This window comes from Aphelocoma coerulescens, chromosome 28, assembly GCF_041296385.1.
Source record: "Aphelocoma coerulescens isolate FSJ_1873_10779 chromosome 28, UR_Acoe_1.0, whole genome shotgun sequence".
Lineage (NCBI taxonomy): Eukaryota > Metazoa > Chordata > Aves > Passeriformes > Corvidae > Aphelocoma > Aphelocoma coerulescens.
The window spans coordinates 1,320,535-1,346,656 of NC_091041.1; the positions used below are offsets into that span (position 1 = coordinate 1,320,535).

Here is a 26,122-nt window from a genome sequence, read left to right on the forward strand (position 1 = left end):
TCTATGCAAAGCAGTTATCAAATGCCTTGGTGTCACAACCACCGGTTCACACAAAACTGGCATTTGCTTAATACCTGCAAGGCCATCTTCACCCCTTTGCAACATCAGAAAAATGTACAATAGCTGAGGGGTTAGTTCATCCTCTGGCAGTTACTCCTCTCATTCGTCACCTTCCCTGAGTGGTGAAATGCAGTTTCAGAGCTTGAGGTTCTGCGCAATCCAGCCCTGGACAGCTGTGACTTTGGTGTAGACACCAGGGAAGTATGGCCTGGCACAGCCATAGCCCCAGCTTGTGATTCCTGCTAGAAACCACTTCCCTGAGGGTTCTTTACATGCCAGGGGCCCACCTGCATCGCCCTGCAGAGAGAGGAAAAGGATCCAGTATCAAGCCACAGGCAGTGCAGCTCCCCCAGCTGTGAAATGTTCTTTCTCTCTGGGTCATGGGCATTTGCCGTCCTGTTCCCCACTTCCCCAGGAGCCTCATTCTAAGCTGGAGGACTGCTCAGTGATGTACCTGTATGAACAATCTGAGACTGGGGTTCTGGAACATAGAAGAGTGTGTTTGGAGGTCCAATAGGGTTATGGAATAGGCTCCGTGGTATCCCTGTGGTCTCTCGCTTAGCATTACCTCTCTGTGTTTCCCTGACCTGTCACAGGTTGGTGGGGCAAGCAGCATGAGGTGTGTGCAGGATGGATGTGGATAGAAGCAGCAGCCAGCTGATGGATGAACAGACAGCTGAGCTAGGGGAGGCAGGGCAGGGCCCTCCTGAGAGAATATAGCCTAGGGATTTGGCACGACCTTGCTCTGTCCCAAGCACAGCATTTGCTGCTCTTGCACTCACTGAACAGCTGTCGACGGTGCCCTGTGGGAAACCAGCACACAGCATCCTGCTGCTGATCTGGACAGGGTAGAACTTTTTGCAGTCCTGGTCTCCGATCATGTTCACTGCTGCTTTTTGCAGATGCTTTGACATGAGACCTGAGGAGACAAGTATTGCTGTTAGCTGGCTGAAGAGCACATGAGAAATAGCAGCATGTGAAGAAGTGGGGTCCCTGCAGCCTTACTTGCTTGCCAGAGGGAGAGACCTGCTCTGGGTGAGTGAATCAGGCCTGGTTCAGCAGAGCAAACACAGGAAGGTCCCTTGGGTGTGTAGTTTGTCAGGCAGTTTGACTGACCAGACACAAATGGTATTGGGGTGGTCCTCGTACTGCAGGAGCACAGCTGGAGCAGCTGCTGTGGGGGTGGGGAGCACAGTGGCTGGCATGTAGGAAGCTTGCCAAGGCTCCAGGAGGGCAGAGGTGTGACCAAATGGAGGATTAGAATGCATGGTAGCCGGGGAGGAGATGATGGTGACACCAGGCCTTGCCCAGCTTGTTATCCTCTGCAGCATATGGCCTGGGATGGGAGTGCTTGGTGTGGGAACTGTAGATGTTTGGGCTTGCTGTGTTGTAGTGTAAGGTGGCATTGAGCTTAGCCATCATGGATGTGGGAGGGCCCTCTCAGCCAGTACCTCCTTCCTTTGTGGAGCCCCAGCCTGTGATGAAGCATCTGGCCCCTTCATGGAAGATGTGAGAATTGTCTGGGAGGCATATAGGTCTGATGGTGCTGCTGAACGTGACAGGTGTGCTCAGTTCCAGTAGTGCCACGTCATAGTCTAGGCTGTAGACGTTGTAAAAAGGGTGTTTGTAGATACGGAATATTTTCTCCATTTTGCCATCGATGCCACTCAGGAAGGGTGTTCCTAGAAAGGCCACCCACATTTTGGGGTCACCGTAACTGCAGAAAGACAGCAAACCTGGCTGTTAGGACCGTAGCCTCACAAGGAGGGCCATCCCTCTACTTGTGGGGCTGGCCACACCTTGGGAAGTCAGGACCCCTGTCTCCAGAACAGTGGGTAGACTCAGGCTTTGCTCCACTCGTTCCTCTTCACACTTACCTGTAGGGCCCATATCTCTGATAGGGGGTGTGTGCTTCCTGCAGGGCACAGCATCCCAGCCAGGGTGCTGGACTGCGAGGCAGGGGGAAGGGCAGGTGGGCTGATGGGACTGAGGCCAAGAGCCAGCTGGCTTAACTAGCTCATCTCAGACTTACATGTCAAAGCAGTGAGCTGCAGAGAGCAGCCACCGGTCAGCAATGAGGACAGCCCCACACTTGTGCTCCTTCCGCCGAAGCCAGAGACTGACTTGCCAGGGCCATTCTCCTCGAGCCGCGCTGCTGCCACCCACAATCTTGCTGAAGGCCAGAGCAGTTGTTAAGCCACAGTCTGGAACAGAGGAAGAAGCACCGTGGTTTTAAGTAACCTTAAATGAAAGGAATGACTGCCTGCCTTCCATAACCTGTGCTGTGGGACAACCTTCTAGGAGAGCATGTACATGTGATGAATTCAGTTCCCCCAGCTGAGGCAAGGCTTGACAGACAGAATATATTGTGCGGACTTGTTATCGCAGATCACACCTTCCAGGGATGTGGTATGTGAGGAGTGGATATTTGGATGGACTGGCTGAGCTGTCACATGGCAAGGAATGTGCAGCCCAAAGAGCAGTCCCAGGGTTGACAAGACACTTTCTGGGTTGCCATGTTGTGCAGAGCTGTCTTGCCACTCTGTGCTACCAGACTGACTGGCCAGAAGCCCAATGTGCTGGGAAATAGGTTCTGGTGTCTGTAGCACAGTAGAAGAGGCCACACTTTCTGGCAGTAAGTTTGGATCTGGGTCATCCAGCTTTATCTTGTTTTAGGCTCTGGCAGAGCAAGTATGATCCGGGCCACAGTGGGCTGGTCCAGGCCCCCAGTGTCTGGGCCCAAGACAGCTGGTGTGAATATGGTGGGTGCCACTGTGGAGTCTGGGTCATGTAGAGCACAGCTGGCAGCAGCCAGGGGCTGCAGAGGAGAACTCACCGCAGTTGCGCTCGTCAAAGCCATTGCTGCAGTCCACAACACCGTCACATTCAGGATTTTCTTTTCCAATACACACCTTGCTGGAGCACTTGAAAGTGAGGCTGGTACAAGGCACCACTGGAAGGCAATAACCCATGGCCTGCTCAGTACCCTCTGTGCTGGAAGCATCCTACCAACATGTCAACGCATCAGTTACCAGTTTTACCTGGAGTTTGGGTGGGCTTGGCAGTCTCGGTTGTTCTCAGAGCTGTGGAGGTTTCACTGGCGGTTGTGCTCATCTTTTTTCCCAGGGTGGTTCTGCTGGCTGGACTTGCAGCCATTGTGCTGGGCTGGATAAAAATGGCTGTGGTAGAAGTTCTAGGAATGGCTGAACTGGAAGGGATGCTTGTGCCAGTGTTGGGCAACTGGGAGATGGTGTCCAGGATCCAGTCTGTGAACTTCGTAATTCTGGAGTACACACCAGGTCTCATAGCCTGGGCACAACCAAATCCCCAGCTCACGATGCCAGCAAGGTAAAACACTCCTGGGGTCACCTCACAGGCCAAGGGCCCACCTGAATCTCCCTGCAGAAGAAGCAAGACAATGGCTGCTCAGTCCAATCAGCTCTGCCCCTCAGTCACACCAGAAGGACTTAACTACCCCCAGCTCTTCTTTCTCCAGCCCTGTGGGTCTGTCACGCAGTGTGTATGCAGGGCATGACTGTGCAGAGGTTGAAGTTAGGGTCAGTGGCTCAACCTGGCTCCTGTCAGCACTTTTCCACAGCTGCCACCAACTGCCACTGACTCACTGCCACCAGAGGAGATCTGCTTCGTCCAGGATTTGTCTGGCCAGACAGAATGGTGGGATGTCATTCTCAACTTGGTGGAGCTTTATTTACTTTTCTAAATCTCCCAAGTAGTGGGCTGAGGTTTTTTTGTGCTCAGGTACATGGGAATTACACAGCTGGGTTACAGCAGCTCAGTAAATATTTCACAGGTATCTGCTGAAGGCAGAGCTAGCCCAGCTTTCTAGAACAATCTAGAGAGTAGAGAAATACCACACTTTTACCTGGCACGAGTCTACCATCCCCTCCATGAAGCCAGCACAGATCATTCGGTCAGTGAGGGAGAAGTTGTAGAGGAAGTTGCAGGTGTTCTGTTCTATGATGCCCACAGATGCTTTCTGCAGGATCTCAGGCTTGGTGTCTGCATGAAAACCACAGAATTAGTGAGTGCAGCAGAGGGAAGGAACTAGTGGCTTTTAGACTGACTCAACATGTACTTTGGGAAAACAGGTCTAATCCCACATGGGAATTGAGTCCTATATAACCTGTTTTCTCAGCGGCCCTGAAGCTTGTGGCTCACCCCAGGGTGCACTTTAGTCTGTGTTAAGGATTCTGCATGCAGCTTGTGTCCCGTGGTCCTGAGAGCTTGTGAGCTTCTTGTCAGCTGGACTTCCTTGGTAGCACATGTGCCCCTCTCAGGCCTTCTCCCTATAGCGGGACCTTTGCTTACGCTGATTGCTTGGAACATCTCTGTGCCTGAGAGTGGCTGCTGTGGCTGGCCTACTGTCCTGCCAGAGCTGCAGCAGGCTCTGAGGCAAGCGCCTGGCACTTGCTTAGCATGGTAGAGCTACTGAGGGCAGTCCAGGAGGTTTCTCCTGGTTCCCACCAAGCTGCTCTCTCTATTTCCTTGTTTGCTGGTGACTCCTAGGTAACTGTGGTTTAAGGTAGTGCTCTGTGTGCCTTTGTTCTTGCTTATCCTTGTGTTTCTGTCAGTTCCTCACGGTCCCTGTTACTGACCCCTGTCCTATACGTTCCCAGGACTGTGGGTCACAGTGACATGGACTTTGCTGCTCAGGGTATCACTGCTCCAAGGCAAATCAGCAGGTAATGCATTACTGCTTACCATTCCCTTCCTGGAGGTCACCCCATCCAGAAATGAGGCATTTCTTGCCAACAGGAAACTTCTGCACAGCAAATGGGAGGCACACAGGCTGTATGTATTTGTTGAAGACAAGAGGTCTTGCCAGTTCAAGTACAGCCACATCAAAGTCCAGGATCATGGGGTTGAAGAGGGGATGCGGGATCACTCTTGTTACATTGACTTTCACTGCATTCTCGTCTGTTCCATTTAGTGATGTTGTTCCCACGTAGGCTTCAATCTCTTCTGGAACTGTCCTGCAAATGCATAAACCTAAATGTGCATACTCACACACTTATGCCTGGCATGAATTCTGACATTGAAATTGCAGACAGCTTTACATGATCAGCACACAGCACAGCAGCCCAGCTAAGTCAGGCCCAAAGAACTGTTTCCAGCAGTGGCACCTCTTGGATATTACCTGAAGAGAAAGTAAACATGCAATAACAATCCTCTCTTAATCTCCAGAAATCTTTGATTTCAGGAGTGTTCTGGCACACAGGTGGTGTCTCTGTATTCAGTAGGTCTTGCTGGATTCTTTGGTTTTATTTGGAATTTTCTAAAGTTGTGTTTTATTCTTTTTTTTTAACCCCAGGTGAATTTTTAATATTCAGTTTAATGACATTTATTAAAAACTGCTTCCTTTTGATTGTTTTCCACCTGCTCTTGGTGGTTATTTGCTATCTTAAAAAGACAGTCAAAAGGCATTCCCTAAATTCTTTGTACCCTTAATTATTGTACAGTCCCATCAAACACTGTCTTCCCACCAGTTGTTTTTTTTCCCAGGTCTAGTCTGATCTATTTTGTTGTGCTTGTTATGATGCTGCTCCACACCCAGCTCATCCCTGAGCCTTGTGTGCACATTCACACAGTGAGTGTTACTCTTGCCCTCCCTGTGATGTTGGAGCAGTCGGTGTGCTGTGCATTACCAGCAACATCCTGCTCATCTCCCTTGTTTTTACTGCATTCCTGTGCTCATTAACTGTCCCTGCCACAGGACTGCTGCTCTCAGGGCAATATCCACACGTTTCTGACCTCTTGTTTTGAATTGCAACAGCTGATGGAGACTCATCCTCATTCACAGACAGCACTGCTGGTTTTGGTGTGTGCCTCATTTCACCCTTGTCTACCTTGCATTTCACTTGCTGCTTTGTTGCCCATCTGTTGCCTACATGAGGTTGTCTTAAAATCCTTCAGAGTTAGTCACCCACCTTTTCTGCCTTCAGGAATTTATTCTTGACAAGCATTATCTTCTTGGTACTCATTTCTTTATCTAGGCTACTTATAAATCTGAGCTCGGGCTCTTGCAGTTTAGCAGAAATATGCAGGATTGAACTGACCATTTTCCCTTTACCAGCTGACCACATGTCTCTATTTCATATATTCCAGACAATTTTTAAGGTTAAATTTATTAAAGAAACTCTCTTGTTTCTTTAATAAATTTATTGTCTTGTAATCTTGTTTCTTGCACCTTTTTCCACTCCTCTTAGATGTGTTGTCCTTGCTCCCTGCTCAGGCTGCTTTAACCTTTCTCTGCCTCATTCCAAGCTCCCCGCAAACTCCTTTTACTGTGAACGTCTAGTTAGCAAAAATTAATGTCCCACATGTGTTCTTGATTTCCATTTCTTGACTCCAGTGCCTCACTGTGGATTTGGCTGCACAGCTCTGTGCCGGTGGGCAGGTGAGCTGGAGCAGGGGCAGGGATGGACTCTTACTCATTGAAGCAGTGAGCTGCTGACAGCAGCCAGTGGTCCCCAATGATGGTGGCTCCGCAGAAATGTCTTGAGTCTTCTTTCAGGCTGACTTGCCAAGGGATCTCTCCTCTGGAAGCATCTGTTCCTCCCACAATCTTGCTGGGTTTAGAGAACCCAGGTCGTCCTCCACACTCTGAACAAAAGTCAAAGCAGGACTTGTGAGTATTCCTCACAAGAATAGCAGAAGACAAGCAAGGGGAGACTTTGCTCTCTAACCAGTTAGCCTTAGCAGGGACAGGTCAGGGCTGAGGTGTGAGATATCTACCCAAGCCCTGCCAGCTGATAGTGGCAGTGCCTGATGGTGGCCATGTACAGCTTTCACACAAGCTGCTGTTCTGCATCTTGCTCTTGGCAAGTCATCAATCCTGGGCCCTTCTTGAAGGCAGAGTAATCAGCAGCTCTGTGCCTCTTAGCCTTGCCATTCCAGATAAAATATTAATTCTAGATTTAGAAAAATACCCTTCATCTGCATCTCCCTGCAAAGCTGCTGGGAGGGTTCCTTGGAGTGGACAGGTCATCCTGCAGACACATGGCCTCCTTCCCTTCAGGGAGAGATGCATGGCTGCTGTGAAGGGGCAGCCATCAGTTTTGAACTGCTGGGAGTTCCTCAGGTGGCAAGCAAAAGTAAGCGACCAACAGATCAAATACTGTCAGATGCTGCTGTGCCTCAGTGACCTGTTCTGGCCCTGCCAGAGCAGACCAGTTACACAGGCAAGATTACACAGACAGTCACATAAGCAAAGGAGCGCATGGAACTGCAGAGGTACTGAGTGACTTTGCCAGGCTGCTCTGGACTGAGCCAGGGCAGCCCTATAGTGTCACTTGTGCCTTAGCATTTAGGCAGAGTTGTGTGGCTCACCCTACAGAAGTTCAGCAGAGGAGCAAACCTGATGTTTGGACCTGTACCTGTCACTCTGCCTGCCAAAATGCACTCGTTGTGGGTGCTCATACCTTGTGGTCTTGCTGCAGTCACTGGCCTGCTGGCAGCTGGGGCTGGTGAGGTGGTAGGGGTTGCTCCGGTGATGGTGTTGACCTCTTCAGCGCTGACCATGTTACTGTTAGTACTGAAGTGTACTGGAGGGACAGTACGGGCTATGGAGGTAGGGAAGGCAGAAATGGCATCCAAGATCCAGTCTCTGAGTTTGGTAACACGTGTGTAAACCCCAGGCCGCCTGGCTTCAGCACATCCAATACCCCAACTCACAATTCCTGCCAGGAAAAACCTGCCAGATGGTTCTTGGCAAACCAGGGGCCCACCAGAGTCACCCTGCAAGAAAAGCCAGATGGTGAGATCTCCCTGGGGGTGCACTGAGCTTGCCCTGGCCACCCTCAGCATCCCTCTGCCAGCTGGGGTCTCTCTGTCCCTGTGTATCCTAACTCACTTCATATTTGCTCCAACCTAGTGATGAGTGGAGCATTTCTGTGCTGGCCTTTGGGTGTTCCTCCATGTGGGAACACTGTCCTGCTGTTATGCAGTAGCCTTGTGCCGTTTATATGCCAGAAGAACAAAGGACACCATCTGTAAAATCTAGGATTTAGCATTTCTACTGCTTTAATAATTTGTTAAACCTCATAAAGGTTAATCCTAGAAGCTTGTACACAGCCAGATGATGGGTGTTCATTGCCTGATACACAGCCCAGGGACACCACGTTAATGTTTGCATCAGCTTTTCTTGATTTGGTCTATGGTTCCCTGGTCAATTCTTGGTTACTGTGGGGCCCTGTGACTATCACTGATGGACACGTGGTGTCTGTGAAGCTGGTAATGCCTTCTGGGGATAAGATTGCTCTAGACCAGTAATGAATAACCGGATGGGTCATGCTCATCACCCAACCTTGAATCTTCCATTCTTGGCCCCTTCTCTGGTGTTTGTGCTGTATTTGGTGCAGAAATATGAAGCACTACCACCAGAAAAGTGCAGTTTTGTTTAGCTGGTTTCTGTTGAATGGTTCTGCCAAACCACAGAGACAGACCTAGAAATCACAGTCCTCCTCACACATCACAGTTCTCCTCTCTCCATACTATGAAAGGCAGGCCTGTCACCAGCTGATCACTTGCAGTTCCAGGTTGGATAAAGGCTAAGTAAAAAACCACTGTTGGTCACCAAAACTGCTGTGTATGTTTTAGTTTCCACTGCTGTCCTGTGCCTATCTGGATTTTGATCTGAAGACATGTGTGGAACATTGGTATGGCCAGCCCTGATGACAGCTCAGGAAGAAAAGTAGTTAATTAGCTGAAAGAGCCCCTTAAACAACAGTGCCCTGCTCTAAGCAGTAGAGAACATATCCTCATTTGTGTCCCCTGCAGTCATTGATCTGTGCTTGTGTCCAAAGCAGGGCCTCAAACATCAAGGGGAAACAGTGACCATAGTGTCAGTTCTGCTTCTTCAAGTGTCATTTGGTGCATACTGGGAGGGAAAAGCCTTGTGCAGGCAGCTGTGCCATCTTCTCTGGGCAAAGCTTACCTGGCAGGAGTCGACTTTCCCCTCCAGGTAGCCAGCACACATCATTCTGTCTGTGAGAGCATGGCTGTAGAGACTGGAACATAGGTTCTGGTCCAGGAGCTCCACTGTTGCTTTCTGCAGGAACTCGGGTTTCACCACTGAACGAGAAAGACGTGAGAAAGCTCAAACTGTGAGCTCAGTGCAGGGAGCCCTGCACAGGATCAGCAGCTCAGGGTACAGCCCACCCCGGCTGGCCAGAGCAAGGTCCAAGTTCCCTTCCCCGATGCCTCCTGCCCTGCTCACACCCCAGCATGTCTCCTCTGCTGGCTGCCATGCTTTGCTTACAGAAATCCTCCTTGAGGTAGCCCCAGCCAGAGATAAGGCACTTCTTGCTGGTGGGGAAGTGATGGCCAGCATCTGGCAGGCACACAGGCTGGATGTACTTAGTGAAGGTCACAGGTCTCTTCAGCTCCAGCACAGCCACATCATAGTCAGCTGTGTCAGCGTTGTAAGAGGGGTGTGGGATGATCTGTGAAATATCCATTTTCACTGCACTGCTGTCAGAGCCTCTGAGGGAGGTGGTCCCTGTGTAAGCTGCCCACATGGCTGGGTCCTGAAACCTGGAGGAGACACAGTGCGGGCCATGTGAGCCTGCAGCCACAACACTGTCCTGCAAACCCAAGCTGCCTCCTGCCCATCCTGCCCATCCTGCCATCCACTCCAGGAGTGATGGAAACTCCTCATTCTCCCCGTGATGGGGCAGAGTGGTGCAGTGGGAGCTTGAGCAGATATGGCAGCTTTTGGAATGGGGATGGAGGGTGGAAGGTGGAGTGACTAAAACTTACTCAGTAAAGCAGTGAGCAGCAGACACCAGCCACTTCTCTGTGAGGATTGCAGCACCACAAAAGTGCTCATTGTTCTCTCGCAGGCTGACTTGCCATGGGAACTCTCCTCTGGACGCCTCTGAGCCTCCAACTATCCTGCTGGCAGTCTGCATGGCAGGGCGACTCCCACAGTCTGAAAGGGAGGAGAAAGCCAGTGCATCAGGATCCTGCCACTGCACCCCAGCAACACGTTCTTGGGGGCAAGTGGGAAAAGCTGCTTCAGCTTGTGTGTGCTGCTGCATATGCTCAAACAGCAGGATGGTACCTGGGATGTCACAGGGCAGCTATTAACCTGCAGGCTTGGAAAGAGCACTGCAAAGCACTGGCCCACCACAGCATCCTCCCTGAAACTCTTCTAGGGCGAGAAACTGTAGAGCAGCATCCTGACTAGTATGACGAGCTCAGCTACTGCCTCATGATCAGCTTCCAGCAGCTCATGGGCATGTGGCTCTTGTCCATTGTGCCAACCCACCAGGAAGGTGGATCTTGTCACAACCCATCACAGCTGGTGAGACCAAGGTGTTTCCAGGGCAGTTTCCCTTTCTTGATGCAGCCATTTACTATTGGCTTGAAAAGTCATGCCGTATCCTTGGCTCTCTTCAGTGCCTGAGAGCCAATGGTGTCCCACCTGTCAAGGTCTGCAGCAGTGGGTTGTGGCTGGCCCCCATGTCCAGGAGACCTGCTTTGAGAGATTCAGCACAGCCCCTTCCATCAGAGGCATCAGCTGTTTGGCTTTCTTTTCACATACTGGATGTTGGGAGCAAGTGACTGCCTGTGTCTCAGGGGCAGCTCCCTGGGGACAGCGAGGCTTTACTCACTCATGTCTTCTGCAGTCCACACAGCAACTCTCCCCTGGCTTCCCCAGGGGCAACCACCACCGTATCCTTGTCATTCTGCTCCCTGTCTGGGCCAGAGTCCCTGCAGGATGGTGCTGGGAGCAGAGCTGCAGCTTGTTTTGAGCTTGCAGGGCCCTGGGCCATCAGGCTATGAACAAGATGGGGCCCAAGCACCTTTTGTATCTGGATCCAGGCTGCTGGTGAGGAAGAGGAGGAGGAGGCTGCAGAGTGCAGGTGACCCTTCCTGCTGCCTGGCTCTTACCTGACTTCAGTCCAGGTCTGTGGGGAGAAACCTTGTTGGGACCTGAGACAAAGAGGAAGGAATCAGGATCAGCAAGGGCAGCCCAGCCCCGGCTCCTGGAGCTGTGTTCCTGGGCTGGGGCTGCCACAGGCTTTGCTGCATCTTCCTCTCCCGCCAAGCTCTCTCTTTGCCAACCCATGGCCAGTGTGAGGCAGGGCCAAGGTCCCTGCTGGGGACCCATGCTCTGCCATGGGGCAGGGGAGGAGCAACCCCCTACAGCCCTGCAGGCTTTGGGGTGACTCCACATGCAGAGGGAAATTCCCAAAAGCTGTGGCAGTGAGCTGCCTCTCAGGAGCAGACTCTGGGGCTGAAGCTATGCAAGGCTGTTTGCCTAAAGCCAAGGGGACTCTAGGCACCTTCCATCTGGGCAGCACAAGGCTCCCAAAGATCCAGGGATCCTGCCCACTGTGGCAGAGGGTGTGGAGGGAGCTGCAGAGGGGCCCACACCTTCTTGTTTCCCAGGCACATGTTTTTTTAAATTGGCTGGACCTGAAGTCCTACGGTCACACACAACTCCACAGTCACAGAAGGAAAGGAGAATTTCTTATCAGGTGGTTTCAGAGAGTAATTCAAGTATGAGAAATAGCAACCTGAGCTGTAGTTATTGCTACAGCTCTGAGGGCTGCTGTGCACAGGTAGGTACAGACAACCCAGCAATTAACCTCCTGGAGCTTCATCCCCTGTCCCTCAGAATGGTTCCAGGTGCTGCAAGAAAAGCCAAAGCAGTTGCAATTTCTGCTTTAGGTTCTGTTGTTGCTGTGGCCCCTCAAGCTGCTCTTGCAGGGCAGAGCAGCAGGACAGCAGTAGTGTTGGAGGGGTATTTGGGGACCCCACAAATGTCTGTTAAGCAGCAGCCAAGATCTAGGCTGGTTTCTGCTGCTGTCTGGTGAAGCTGGAGCAGCTGGGAGCCAGGCAGACCTTTTTATTGGTTTGCTGGGTGCCTGGCAGCACCCCCATTTCTAACACTGCTGCTGGGCATGAAGCCTTGACTGGATATCCAGAGCTGAAGCCCTGCAGCAGTTTGGCTGAGACATATGGTGGCTTAGCTGTGTGAGCTTGGGTGCCAGCAGCCCCGGCACAGGGCACCCTGCTCTGCTTGCCTGGCAGTGGCAGGAGGGCCATACCTGTGAGAGAAGCTGAGGAGATGGTCCCGTAGGCAGCCAGGGAGAGCCCCTGCTTGTGCAGGGCAGCCGCCAGCCCATGCCTGAGAGCTTCCTCCTCCAAGGTAGAGCTCAGGGGTTGGGAATCCTGGGGAGTGAAGAGGAGGCGGAAATGGACGATCACACTGGAGTTTCCGTTCCTACTGGGAGACAGAGAATTAACGGGGACCTTGGCTTCATGATCAGTACAAGGGACAGGTTCCTGTGCTAGTCTACAGGGAACTCAAAGGAAACAAACCCTATTCTCAGTAATTTGACTCTTAATAATTTAAGGTTTCTCTGGAGTTGTGCTCTGTGTTGAAGTGGTCATTTGAATTCTTTTTTCCTTTGGCCCAAAGCTGTGGTTGAACAAAATTGTTTTCCTCTGCCTTTCTGACTGCATTTCCAAATGAAAGAATCCAGAACATTGTTGCAATCCCAGATGAAAATCCAGCCTTGACCAAAAACCAGTTTTTCTTTGTACTAGCTTTGAACAAGAGCACAGGTGTGAGTTCACCTTCCTGGTGAGGCTTGTCAGAATGCCCTGAAACATGAGCTGCAGGGTCTGCAGAGATAGCTGCCTACACTCACCTGTAGCCCAGGATGGTGCAACCGGTGCAACTCCAGTCCAGCTGGGATTCTTGGAGACTGGACAGAAACTGCAAAGCAGAGAGTGATGGTCACACACTGGACCCCCAAGGAGGTGGGAATAGATGATACCTGGGATTTTGTTGGAATCTGGAGCTGTTGATGCATGGTCTTTTGCCTCTGCAGGCAGCAGAAGCACCCATGTCCAGCTCATGTGTAACCTCTTTCCCACCCTGGCTTTAGGGCACCCTTTTTTTGTGCCTTCTTACCTCATTTGCAAGGAACAGGCCTGAACACACATTTCCCACTCCACAAATGTCTCTCAGGGCCCTGACAAGGCCTCTCGAAGTGCAGTTCAGCCCCACAGTCACAAACCCTGCTGACGTTTAAGAAGTCCTAGTTTTCCTCCTGCACTTGGCAAACAGATTCTGCTGGTGCTACCACCACAGTATTTCACAAGTCTTTTTCAGAAGGCCCAGATCAACTCACCAGCCTCTCAAGAGCAGGTGTCAGCACCCTATAGTAGTCCGAGTTCTCCATCTGTAAGCTGCTGTTGAATATGATTCCTTGCAGCTCCACTGTGTGCTCAAAGCTGGCCTCTCCAGCGGAATGGCAGGCTGCCAGAGAGGGAAGGTCTGTCAGAGGCAGCTTTCCTCACTGCTTTGCAACATGAATCTCATCATGTCCTTTAAACCCCCTGTTTTTAGCAACTTGACTGTCCCTGACCATCCCAGCTGCCTCAGGGGTGCCCCATAACTGAACTGGGATACCCTGCACATGTGCAGTAATAGCATTTTGCAGTGAACTTGTTTGAACTTGAAAATAGTGGATTTTTGTCAAGCCTGAGACAGATATTCATGAACAGATGGATACAGCCTGGCAACGTGAGGTTGGCGGCAGGAACAGCCTCGGTAAAGTTCTGCTGGATACTGAAGCCAGCTCAGAAGCTGTGACTGTAAAGGTGGGATCTGTCACTCATGTCATACTGGGGTCTTCACCAGGGTGCTGGCCTGAGGTGGCATCTGGCCATGGGGCAGCAGAAGCAGCAGGACAGAGGTGGGAGAGGGAAGGAGATGGTGGTCATGCTCTGGAGTGGGACAGTCAAACAGGCAGTGATCAGTGACTGCAAGTGGTTGTGATAGAAAATGGCAGAGGCAGCAAGGTCCAGTGACAAGAAATTTCAAAGTCACAGGGAGAGATTAGAGGATAGAATCATAGTATCATGGAATTGTTTTGGTTGGAAAAGACCTCTGAGATCATCGTGTCCAATCATTCCACCAGCACTGCCAAGGCCACCACTAACCCATGTCCCCAAGTGCCACATCCACATGTTTCTTAAATCACTGCAGGGATGGGGATTCCACCACTGCTCTGGGCAACCTGTGCCAGGGCTGGACAGTCCTTTCAGTGAAGATATTTTCCCAATATCCAATCTTAAACTCCCCTGGAAGAACTTGAGGCTGTTTTCTCCTGTCCTGTCCCTTGTTCCCTGGTAGCAGAGCCTGACCCCCACCTGGCTGCACCCTCCTGTCAGGGAGTTGTAGAGAGTGAGAAGGTCTCCTCTGTGCCTCCTTTTCTCCAGCCTGAGCCCCTCCAGCTCCCTCAGCTGCTCCTCATCAGATTTGTGCTCCAGACCCTCCGCCAGCTCTGTTCCTTTCACTGGACATGCTACAGCCCTTCGATGACTTTCTCGTCATGAGGGGCCTAAAATTGAACCCAGGATGTGAAATGCCTCACCAGTGCCCAGCACAGGGGGACGGTCACTGCCCTGGTCCTGCTGGCCACACTATTGCTTCAGCAGATCAACATCCCACCCAGCTTGGGGCTGACTGAGGGTGCCCTTGATCCCCTAATCCAGATCATTGAAAAAGGTATTAAACAGGGCTGGCCCCAAAGTGGCCCTGAGGAACACCACTGGTCACCAGTCTCCAGGTGGATGGGACTCCATTCACCACCACTCTCTGGGCCTGGTCATTCAGCCAGTTTTTACCCATTGAAGAGCACACCCATCCAAGCCATAAGCAGCCAGTTTCTTCAAGAAAATGTTTATGGGAACTGGTGCCAAAGGCTTTACTGAAGTTGAGGTAGGCCAGATTCAGAGCCTTTCCCTCATCCACTAGGCAGGTCATCTTGTTGTAGAAGGACATCAGACTGGTCAAGGAGAAAAGGAATAGAGCATATGTATCATGAGGCACTGAAGACAAAGTGCTCCAAACTCACATATTGAGAACATGAGCTGACTACAGCCCTTGCAGTTTTTGTGCATACATGCAGAAAGGTGTCTGCACTTTGTCCTCAGTAGGAGGATTTTGAGGATTTTTGCTATAAGCAGTGCAGACCACTTCTCTTTTGGAGCTGATAAACTGAAAGAATGCACCTGGCTGCACACTCACCCAGCAGGATCCCCAGGCAAAGGGCTGTTGCGCTGCCCGCCACGGCAGCAGCAGCGGTTACCTTCCAGCAGCAGGCCCCCAGTCTCCTTCTCTGGGTGCCTTGCCCTGGCTTTATCTGGTCCATGCTTTCAGAGCAGCTCTACAGATGGGTTCTGTGATTAAAAAGAAGAGGAGGAAAATGACAAGACTGGGATGAAATCTGTCATGCCAGCTAAGGTTACCCCAGGATATTCCCACTTATTCTACACCTCTCATGTCTCTTCACAGCGCCAGACTAGAGTCAAGCTCAACAGGGTCTTCTTTCCCTGCTGATTCCGCCAAGCCCGTTCCCTTGGCTGTGGTTTTGCTGGATAGTAGGTAGGGACAGTGGGAATCTCGTTCATCTGTTCATGCGCATCACTAATTAGATGACGAGGCATTTGGCTACTAAATAAACATATAAAATTACACGTTTCTTTTCCAGGTTAAGTAAGGGTGCCACATCCACCTAGTTCAAACTGAAAAATTTAGACCCAAATATGGGTGATGGGCAACACAGTATGAGTGAAAGAACAGACCCTTCCCATGTGTCCAACCCACTGTCCAAGCGATGTCAACAGCCAAGATATATTTTACTAAGCGGGTACAGTTGAACAGGCTTTGCTAGCGAACATATGTACAATACCAACAGAGGAGAGGAGCCCCTGGGCAGTCTTCTCTCGCCTTGTCTTAGAGAGACCTAGGGCCAACAGCAACTCAGAATTTTTATCGTGTCACTTCCCCCGTGCTCCTATGGGAAAGCCCATGAATTCAATGTCTGCTGCATTCATAAGGTCTCGAATCTGAGAAGGCACTGATATTTCCTAGCCTTCTCAACAGCAGCATCCTTCAGTGATGGGTTAGAGTGCTCATATCGAACTGTCATGTCAACCACGAATGCCTTTCTTTCTTTAACGAAGATCAAATCAGGTTTCTACAGTTCATTGTCATCATCCCTCATATGCGGTTCCTGGAACACAGTCAATTCTCTCTCTTAGTTTCACGGCTAAGGGTCTCACAGATGGAGTTGTGTCTCTTGGTCCTGGTATCCAGAGTAACTGGACAGGTCCCGATTATGTGGGCAGATATCTCATAATCAGCACCGCAATGTCTGCAAGATCTAACACAGTCATCATGCCTACCCCTGGCCAGGAACTCTTTTGTGGGGTAGATGTTAGCCCTCAGTTGCAGCGCAGTTATCAACTTCCTGTGAGGTAGGCCTCTATACCATGTTCACCATCCATTACTGATGTTGTCATTCTCAAAGTTCTCAATATGTGGCCTTGGGCAACCAGTTGTTGTTAAACTCTCTGCCAATTACAAGGTCTCGGGTAGTGGACTTTGGGAATGGGAGCCTCCCATTCAGATATATTCTCACCACCACCGTCAAGACTTTCTGACATTGGAATAGGCTCCCAAATCAGCAGGATGGACTTTTTCTCACCCCTGGCTCACATCCATAATTTCTCATGTAACAGTTCCAGATGTTCCCCTCTCAAAAACATTACCAAAGCCACATCTGAAGACTGAGCCAATCTGTGCAGTCTTCGCACTTGTATGCTTGGAATAAGCACCGCCAGTTTGATGATACCTAGTCCACCATCCTTACAACTCGAATACAAGGTGGCATCACACGTATTTGGTGGAAGGTGAAGCCACTCCTTGACTGAAGTTCTAACTAATGGGTCAAGGGATTCGAGGAGCCCAGCTCCTACCTCGGTGCGGTCAGCCAGATGTACCAATGTTGGGATGGTATACATCTTCAGTATATTGACTTTCTGAAGAGGTTTGAGTGGTGAATCACCAATCCGATGGAGCCAATCCTCCATTTTCTCAGATAAACCTGAATCAGCAAAACCAGTCCAGGGGTTGACCCTTATGCCAAGATATTTCTCAGTGCATTGCCACAAGAAGGGAAAGGGTAGATACACACTGTGTCCTCTGAATATACCCCAGGCTGCAGTCAGGAGATTCAAGTTGTAGGACCTGAGCACTTTAACCATAGTGGCTCCTCCCTGCCTGGTTCCCCTTCTCTGTCTTCCTAGGAGGCCACCACTGAGTGGTGGTGTCCAATGTGTTCATGCTCACAATGGCTATGGCTGATGTGAGCATGAACCAGCCTGATGCCTGCATCTCCATGTTCTGCACAGGCTCTGGATGAATGCTTAGCCAGTGTCCCAGGAGCACAGAACCTGCCCAGCAGCACCCTGTACCTGCTCTTCAGGAGGCAGTAACACAGGCCTGCTTAGCAGCAGGGTTTCAAGGTCCTACTGCCCACAATGCCAGGGTGAACAGGTACCTCAGCTCTTAGCAAGGGCCGAGTAGCAAGGGGCTTGACATCTTGGCTTGCTCCTTGTGTCTTAGACATCACCCCTCATGAAGATCCTAAACCCAGCCAGTGTCACTAGGGGATGCTTTGGTGCTGCTCAGGAGTCATGGAGCTGCAGTAACAGGCAGAACAGTTGAGCTGTAAAGTTCAACATTTATCTCAGAGTAATCTTAGAGGTCTGCAAACACGACTAGAGTGCAGTCACATCCTTAAACATGAAACTGCAGTCTGAATAGACAGCTGTGGAGAGAGACCTGCCTGGGAATCTGGCTCGTGAATGGACCAGAGCTAATTGGCATTGAAATCATCAGAAATCATTGTCTGCTCCTGCTGGACCGTTCTGACCTGGCTATGGAAGTCTTGGCATTAGGCTACTTGTATCCCCAAGGTGCATGTTATATAGATTAAAACTCTCTAAGTAATAAACCTCACCCTCAACAAAACAGTTGTTTATGAGGCAGATTCCAGGATGAGGTTTCATATAGCCCAATGCTATTCCATATTTTTTGCAGGAATTCTGGATGAATTATAAAATCACGGTGGCAAAGCCCACTACAGCATTTAGCTGAGAGCTCCCAATGCATAGTAATGCAGAGCAATTAGTATGTTCTTTAATTGTAGCTATGCTACCCTGATGAGCAGATTCTCCTTCCCTGTGGCCAGCACTGGCACTGGTGCTTCTAGTATTTTACCTCAAGTGGTCCTGCAAAAGAAGCAAAGCCCCTTCACATCACCTTTCCTGCCTCCACCTTTTCCTGGCCTTTGCTAGACTGGTTTCAATATGTCAATTCTTTTCCATGCACTGAAGATGCCCAGATGGGATATGGTGCTCCAAGTGTGAATTCAAAAATGCCAAAAATAGAAACATCTATCTTGGGTTTTTTTTTTTTTGTCAGCAGTCTTGCTAGTACAAGCCAGACTGTATTTGGCCTTTATTTGCACATCATCAACAATTGGGTATCACTAGGAATGAAACCAGCCTGGAATATCCATTGTTATTCTATCATTCAGACAGCCTAGTATCTGCAGCAAGCTTGATGAGACAAGGAAGGACACTGATTTCCTGTAGTCCTAAAATGTAATAAATTACTGGATTATTATTTCTCCATCACAGGCAGGAAGAAGACACACAATCTTTCTGTTCCAGCTTGCAGGCTAAAGTTGCCTCAGAAAAATTGTGTGGTCAGAGTGGAAATCCACAGAAGTCCAACCTTCTTGGCCAAGGGTCCAGAGCTCAGCTTCAGAGTGCGTTTTTTGAGGACTCAACCTCTAACTTGGGAAACTCAGATTTACAGGAGACACCAGAAAAGCCTTGCCAAGGCACTATTACCTCTCAAACTTACTCTGGCTTGATATCAACAGCATCAAGAGTATTAAACCCTCAACAGGTCTTCCTTCCTCTGTTCCAAAATCTGTCCTGCTGAGGAACATCTCACCTGGTCGCTTCCTGTCCACTCAGACGGTGCTGTGAGAGGTTGGGCTGCCGCAGCATCGATTCACTACTGCTGTAAATCAGACTGTGACTTCAGAGAAGCTGCAGAGGAACAGCCTTTTCTAATGTAAATGCATCCAGCAATGAAAGGAAGAGGGGAGGAAAGGCACACAGGGAGAAGCAGCTCCCTGTTTCAGAAGAGCTTTTCAGTGTTTTCCAAGAGGCGTCAGCAGCTCTTTAAAATGAAGCTTCTAGATAACAGATTTTAAAAGATCACTTCCTTTGTGAGTCAACAGAGAGAAAGGGGAGAGGAAGGGAGGGTCTGTCCAAGATGCCTCTTTTTTTCTAGCAGACATCCAAATATTCTTTTCCAGTTGTAACTGAGCCTGGCACAGATCAGCGCTGTGGCCCCTGGGTTCTGCTAACAATATCTCTGACAATTCAGCTCTGGTTAAGGTGATGCCTTGGGTTTTAACTTTTATATTTTTCAAATCCTGTACTGCCCAGTGTGTAACTCTGAAGTTTCTTGTAGCCGGTTCACTTCTGCTCTCTCATGCCAGGCAGACATAACAAAGCCTCTCCAGGCCTGCTCTTCAAGGACACCCAGACTGTCCTAGGCCCAAAAAGTATAAACCAAAAGCCTCTAAAGGGGGGGGGGAAGCTTGGGGAAAACACATCATTAACTGAGGCTTTAACTGGAGGATTAACCCTGATATGCAAATGAACCAAACCTATAAAAGTGCGAAGAACTCCTGACCTGTTGTCCACCTTGGGGTCCATCTTGGCAGTAGCCTCTGGCTCCCCAGGGTGTATCTTTGAAGGCCTTTCCAATAAATACCTTTATTCCCTTATTCCTGTCTAGTCTCTGTTTTTTAGGTGGCCACTTCAGGCATCAAAGGGGAGACAAGCAGGGAACTTTTTTTCCAGTGGTCCTTGTGACCTGAATACATACAGATGAGGGGTCCCTCCTTTGGTAGGATTTGGAGTCACCGTCTCTCTTGCAGTGTGCTGAATGTGGGCACTCAGGAATCTAGTCCAGGTGTGCTGACCAGTGCAACAATGGACTTCAAAGGTAGGACAAATGCATCTGAGAAAAAAATAAACATTGCAGACAAAATTGGCTCTGGCTGGTTGTTTTTCTGACAATACAATCTTAGCTGCATGTAGAAGTCATATTACAATCAAAGGTACTTGGAACCCCAGAAAGAAGCTCGTATTAGTGACTGCAGAGGCATTTTAACTGGAAAAAATAGAGTGTTTAGAGAAACTTTCTACTTCCCAAAAGAATCAAAACTTGTCTTTGTTCTCCCTTTTAGTATAAGGAAAGTTTATTTTCTTTTGGTGTCAGTGGTGTGAGTTAAAAAAGAGTTGAAAGGATGTGTAAATGGAAAGCCCATTTTGCAAGAGCAAAATAGAGATTGTAATTTTTTTTTTGCTGAAAGATAGTAAGGATCATCTATAAATGCATAGTGGAGATCTGTAGCAAGAAGCTATACACAGTGAAAAATATTGTGGCATAAAATCAGATGAGCAAAAAGTAAATTTTGCTAGTGGGGGAGAAATTAGGAGAGTATTAACAGTCATGAGTTTCCAGTAGTAATATTGAGAAGTAAAAGCACATTTATGGTTTTTTGTCAGCTTATAAATTGTGAGTGGTTATAAAATATGATGCCCTTGAGAGTGGGATGTGGGGAACTCTGACCTAAGAGAGTCCTCTCAGTCCAGTCTCAGTGGGGTGTCTTTTCACTGTTACATTTTAGCAGAGAAGGCACCTCTGATGTGCAGCAGAGAGGCAGCAAGCGCAGTCCTGCAGGCTGCCACCATCTCTGGCTGTCCCTGAGGATCTGCCGCGGGGCTGGGTGGTGGCTACCGCCACTGCTCTGCTGCTGCTTGGCAGCCCAGGGTTTCTCTTCTCCACAGAAGTCTGAATTTTGCTCTAGGGCAGCCTTGAGTCATTCCATAGGATTTCCTTGGAAGATGGATTTTATTTCTCAGCTGGTTCAAGTAGGGAAATTGTAAAATATAAAGTGATGTGGTAAAAATATTCCTTTACCCAATTAGCCAAACTGTCACTAACACCCACTCTTGTAGTCAAAGAGGACAAATAGCATGTGTGTGTGATCTCACATGTGTGTGTGAGAACATGCATGTGCAGCATGTGGGGGGAATATCACCTTCAGGAGCAAAAGGGGGAAAGGCAGGGCCACGAGAGAGGCACCCTGGTTGTTTGTCCATGCACTGGGCACAGACCCAGGCTCACCGTGGCAGGTGTCTCTCCAGCTCAGGTGATCCCATGCCATACACACCTGTAGGACTGGCCCAGAGCACGGCGCTCTCCAGCACAAATTGTGCTGGCTCCTGTTTTCAGGTAGAAACTGTCTTCTTGCAAAATGCCACAGCTCCTGAGTCTGAAGCACAATGGTGACCTCCCAGTACCGTGCTGGTTTCTGCCCAGCAAAAGGGCTGGTTTTCTTCATTTACCTCCACATACCCTGGACTTCTTTCTTCCAGTACTTGATACTTCTCTTCCTTCACCTCACTGTGTCTTCCTTTTCATTTTTTCACCTCCTGAGGCCTTTTCTTCTGCCTTCCTACCCCTCTCCAGTCTCTCTCCCTTCAGAATAGGAGGGTTGGCATGCCAATCTTGCACTGCACTGCCCTAGGCTCCCTCCTGCTCTTCTCCAACTTCTCCCATTCCCAGTCTGCCAGCCCCTACCAGCAGCCTTCGACTACAGGGACACAAGCTGAGATGCCCCGCTCTGAACTGTTGGCCAGAGGAAAGAAAGACAGGAAACAGTGGTACCCGTTTTTTCAAAAGTCGGCTTCATTTACAGACAACAAATGTGAAGAAACCCTGATGTCCCCCAAGGGATAATGCAAGGAAACCACCCCCCACCCCCACCCAACCCCCTGACAGTGAGTCTGGGTTGCTCTGGGGTCTCTGTGCTGCATTTCTGTATTCTAGCATGCTGGGTTTCTCCCACACTGTGATTATAAAGGGCAGCCAATATGCTGCAACCATTTGAATAACCAAGTGTTAATAAAATATTTGCTTCATCCCATAGTGGGGTAGTGTGGCTCTTAACACAACAATACTGTGTCTACTGAACCTTCAGACACAGGGGTTGTAAAACTCATTGTGACCTGTAAATGTTCACCCAGACAGAGCTTTTGCAAAATGATGGCACAGGTATGAAAAATATGCCACTTGCTCAAGGCAGACCACAAGCTCAGCAGCAGATCTGCCTGCAGTCTCAGCAATTAATGAGCCTGCAGCCAAAGGCAAGTTTTATCACCAAGGCAAGACTTGTGGCACTTCAGAGGGGGAATACAGCAGATGCAGAATATTTCTCCAGATGGAGAAATATTTCTATTCTGCCCAAAAGCAGAAAGCAGACTCCAATATGCCTCACTTGGTAGGTTCACCATCCAAAATCACAGCCACCAAAACAACAAACCATATCTATGTCACCAAACCATGAGTCTGAGCAGGAGAGAAGATGGTCATTTGCTGTAAGTGAAATCAGAAGCATGACCAGAGGAGATAGATGTGGGTGTGCAAACAGATCTGCTGGCAGAGCAAGGCAGTGGGAACAGCCAACCTCAAATATCTCCATTAAAATGGGGTCAAGCCTTATGATTTTTCCTTACAGCTGGGGATTTGGTTGTATTGAAATGAGGCTCAGAACTTGTGGCAACAGCTACTGAGAAGGGTAGAATGCTTTCATAGGGGGGTGGATTTATAACCAGTGGTATCTATTGGGCGGTGGGGTAGTGCGAGGACATGTCAGTCTGGAGAGGCCAAGAACTTCCTGCCAGTTCCTCCTTATGGCTCAAGGGTATCCCACAGCCACTCTCTGAGCAGGGCTCCAGAGAAAGGAGTGTTGGAACTTATTCCAACATTGTTGTTTCCTGCTTAGCCCATATATTTCCCCTTAAGCCTTCTGATGAGATGATCTTATGTCATGAAAAAGAAGCCCATGCAGGGACAGCAGCAGCTGGTTGAACAGATACAGGACAGAGCTCAGTATCAAAGGCAAACCATCCCATGACCAGCAGATACAGGTTTGGCTACGTGATCTTTTTTTGTGTGACATGAGCTTCACCTACCATGACACTGGTTCCCTGGATCACCCAACACTGTATTTCTCTAATCCTTTTGATTTAACCCATCTCCAGCTTCTGTAATGGATGTATAGAGCATGTCCATGTCCCCATCTCTCTGTAGGTTAACACTTAGAGGAGGTTGTGCTGCATTTGAAAGGCTAGACCCTACTTTCAAGCAGAAAGAAACTCTTGTGACTGCAGATTGAGCTGAGGACACCTCTTGTTATTAAGCTGAGTGAAAAGCCCTGACACTGCAAGCCCCCAGACCATGCACAGCCTGCAAGTGAATGAATCTGAAAGTCCCTGCCACTCAGATCAGTGAGGATCCCGTGTCCCTGCTCACCTGCAGCACTCATCATGGAGGTGCATCTGGTTCAGCTGTAGTCCTGCTTTCAGCAAGCCAAATGACACTGTGCCAGCCTTGTTTATTGTCCCTCTTGATCTACAAATGTCTCTCAATTTACAAGTAAGAAGATCCTCTCCCTGCCTGCCAGCTCAGCAGTCTCAGCTGGGGCATGACAGACAAGCTGAGCTTCCCAGTGCTCGTATTATCACTGGTAACAAAGACTCTAACATCACTTCCACCTTGGAGACACTCAGCCCTGAGCTCTCCCTCTGCTAACAAAGTACTGGGCAGATTTGTACCTGCAATTACTTCTTAAACTTGTAGCCATGGATTACACAATAAAATAAAGGCAGCTTCCTCCCCCCTACCCCCAACTGTGCTGGCTTGAAAACTCAGTGCAGATAGTAAATACTGAATACACATAGGGAGTATCCAGTAAGCCAGGAAGTCCATGTTTGTCCGGTTGCTTTCCACAATAGGAGCACTATATAATTTGATACTTTTCAGCTTATGAATGGCCAAGAAAAACTCACATGCTTAACTCATGTCATTTCCTTCACTGACATTCACTCACCTCCCTTGAACACTGTCTGGCCCTGTGCAGAGGCTGTGGGAGAAATCTTGGTCCCAGTGAAGCTAATGGACATACTGGCACCAGAGGTTCCTGGAGGAACAGGGGCTAAAGTAGAGGTCTTCATTTTGCAAATAATCACATTTTATTCTTTCTTACCAGCTTACATACATTAGAAAAAATGTGTAAATTACATTTTTACCTAGCTTCAGCTGTTATTACAGATTGTCAGGTAGGCATTAGTATTCATGGACACAAAACCCCCAAGCTACCCTGAAATCAGTTACCTGCAATGGATGCTCCCTCAAAGGAAGAACTCACCCAGAGAAACCAGCCAGTGATTAAAGATATCAGCCAAGCAGTGAACTCACAGCGCCTGAACCCATGAGAGGCCGCGGAGTGAAACTGTGCGTGTATCGATAGGGGATAGTGTGGCATGCTAAACTCCAGCGCGGATGCTGTGTGGCCATGCACAGCTTTGGCCAGACCCCTGCCTGAGGAGACCATGCCCGGGCAGAGGCCGCAGGACTCTGGCACACACGGGCTGCTCAAGCCCTGCCCCGGGCGGCTCTGCCTTGTTTGACACCTCGGGCCTCCCTCAAGCAGGACACGGGCTGTGCCGGAGCTCTTTGCAGGGCAGCCTCAGGGCTGGAAGACAAGTGGGTGTGAAAGCAGCGTGACTCTCGAGCCCTTCCCGTCCACCGCGGGAACAAAGAACCATTCAGCTACAGAAACATTTATTTAAGCTCAAATAATGAGGCTATTTCAAGCCCATAGAGGTTGCTCATAAGAGTTGTCCCGTGCCGAGGTCTAAGCTGCCCACTGCCACGGCTGTTTCGCTCTCGTATTTCCTACAATGATAATGTTGCTTGTTTCAGCATTTAGGTCTGCATTACTGCTGAAGTTGCACTTTTTGTTTTCCATCACGTACCCTGAGCTTTCTTTCTAGAATATTTCCTAATTTGTTATAGCTTTCAAATAATATAGACCATTCTCTGCATTTGGTTTCCAAAGTGTTTAAGAAACTAAGATGTTTCTCTTAACCAGTACTTTCAGAGAAGAGTCTAGAGGTCGCTTTTGACCAAGGCTCATCCATTAGGTCCCACATGCGGTGGTTGAACCCACACTGGTTAACAGGCAAAAGATGAAATGTGCTACGGAAACACAGCTGCGGGGCACAACTGGCAGAAGGGTCAAACTTCCACAGACATTCAATGGGGAGCCCATTTCTGTAGCCAGTGGGTTCCTTTGCTGCAGAACGAATCCCCTCCAGCACTACCCACCCGTTTGCACAAAGTGCTCCCAACCTCCCCTGAATCACGTTAAGAGTTACATGGAATCGAAAAGCACTAAAAAGCTCTCCAGCATTACGTAAGGAAAGCTGCTTAGCCATCGGCGACTAAAAGGAAGCACGGAATTTGTTTCCATCTATTACTTTCAATAAAAGGTGAGTTGAGCTGTTTTCCCCACAGACAATAAATTCAGAAACAGGCTGTTTCCTCAGAGCCAGCAAACCGCGAGGGATTTCCCCAAGCATGGGGGGAAATCCAGCGTGGAGAAGCAGTTTCAAACTCCTGCTTGTCTGAAAATCTGCAGGTGCAGGCAGCAAACCTGTCTGACCCTGATGAAGAAGCAAGGAGGAAGAGCAGAAGGAGGTGGTGAAGAAGGAGGAGGAGGAGGAGAAGGAGGAGGAGGAGGACTGCCCGAGCCCCAGCCCCAGCCGGGCAGGAGGGATCGCGCTGGGCCGTGGGGCCGCGTGGCGAGGAGCATCCACGGGTGGGTGCAGCTGTCGGGAAAGGTGCAGGTTTTTCTCTTCCCATCCGAGCCAAGAAACCCCGGCACCTCGAAGAAAGTAAAAAGGGCTCATAAGAAGGAGCAGGGACTCACCTGCTTTGCTTTTCCCGCTGCCGCCAGGTGCCTTCCCCGGCAGCTTCTCCCCAAGCGGAGCCGCCCCGAGCTCATCCCCCCGGGCCCGCGGGGCGCCGGCGGGGGCGGTGGGAGGCACTGGGGGAGTTCGCGGCGGAGCTTAAAGGCACAGGCTGAGAGACAGGAACGGTTCAGCCTGAAGAGCTGGTTTGTTGCTTCACTGAACTTTGGAATTAAGCACTTTTCCTCCTCCCGCTCCCCAGCTGCCTGAGTTGGGAACTGGACCAGTGATGCCCCAGCTCCTGCCTCTCCCCAGT

General features: G+C 49.6%; 1 protein-coding gene across 1 annotated transcript; it reads right to left on the reverse strand.

Annotated features, from left to right (window-relative positions):
- On the reverse strand, positions 1–25,897 carry LOC138099675 (transmembrane protease serine 9-like). The gene is made up of 20 exons (XM_068997075.1): positions 25,827–25,897; positions 19,868–20,002; positions 15,137–15,288; positions 13,233–13,360; positions 12,747–12,814; positions 12,141–12,316; positions 10,978–11,019; positions 9,841–10,012; positions 9,341–9,615; positions 9,017–9,153; positions 7,503–7,818; positions 6,513–6,684; positions 4,783–5,054; positions 3,944–4,080; positions 3,102–3,459; positions 2,897–3,013; positions 2,093–2,264; positions 1,512–1,777; positions 843–979; positions 1–357 (listed from the first exon to the last, which is right to left on the reverse strand). The coding sequence occupies exons 3-20, from the start codon at positions 15,258–15,260 to the stop codon at positions 196–198; spliced, it is 3,231 nt and encodes a 1,076-aa protein (XP_068853176.1). The 5' UTR covers positions 15,261–15,288; positions 19,868–20,002; positions 25,827–25,897; the 3' UTR covers positions 1–195.
- Between the last annotated feature and the right edge of the window lie 225 nt (positions 25,898–26,122).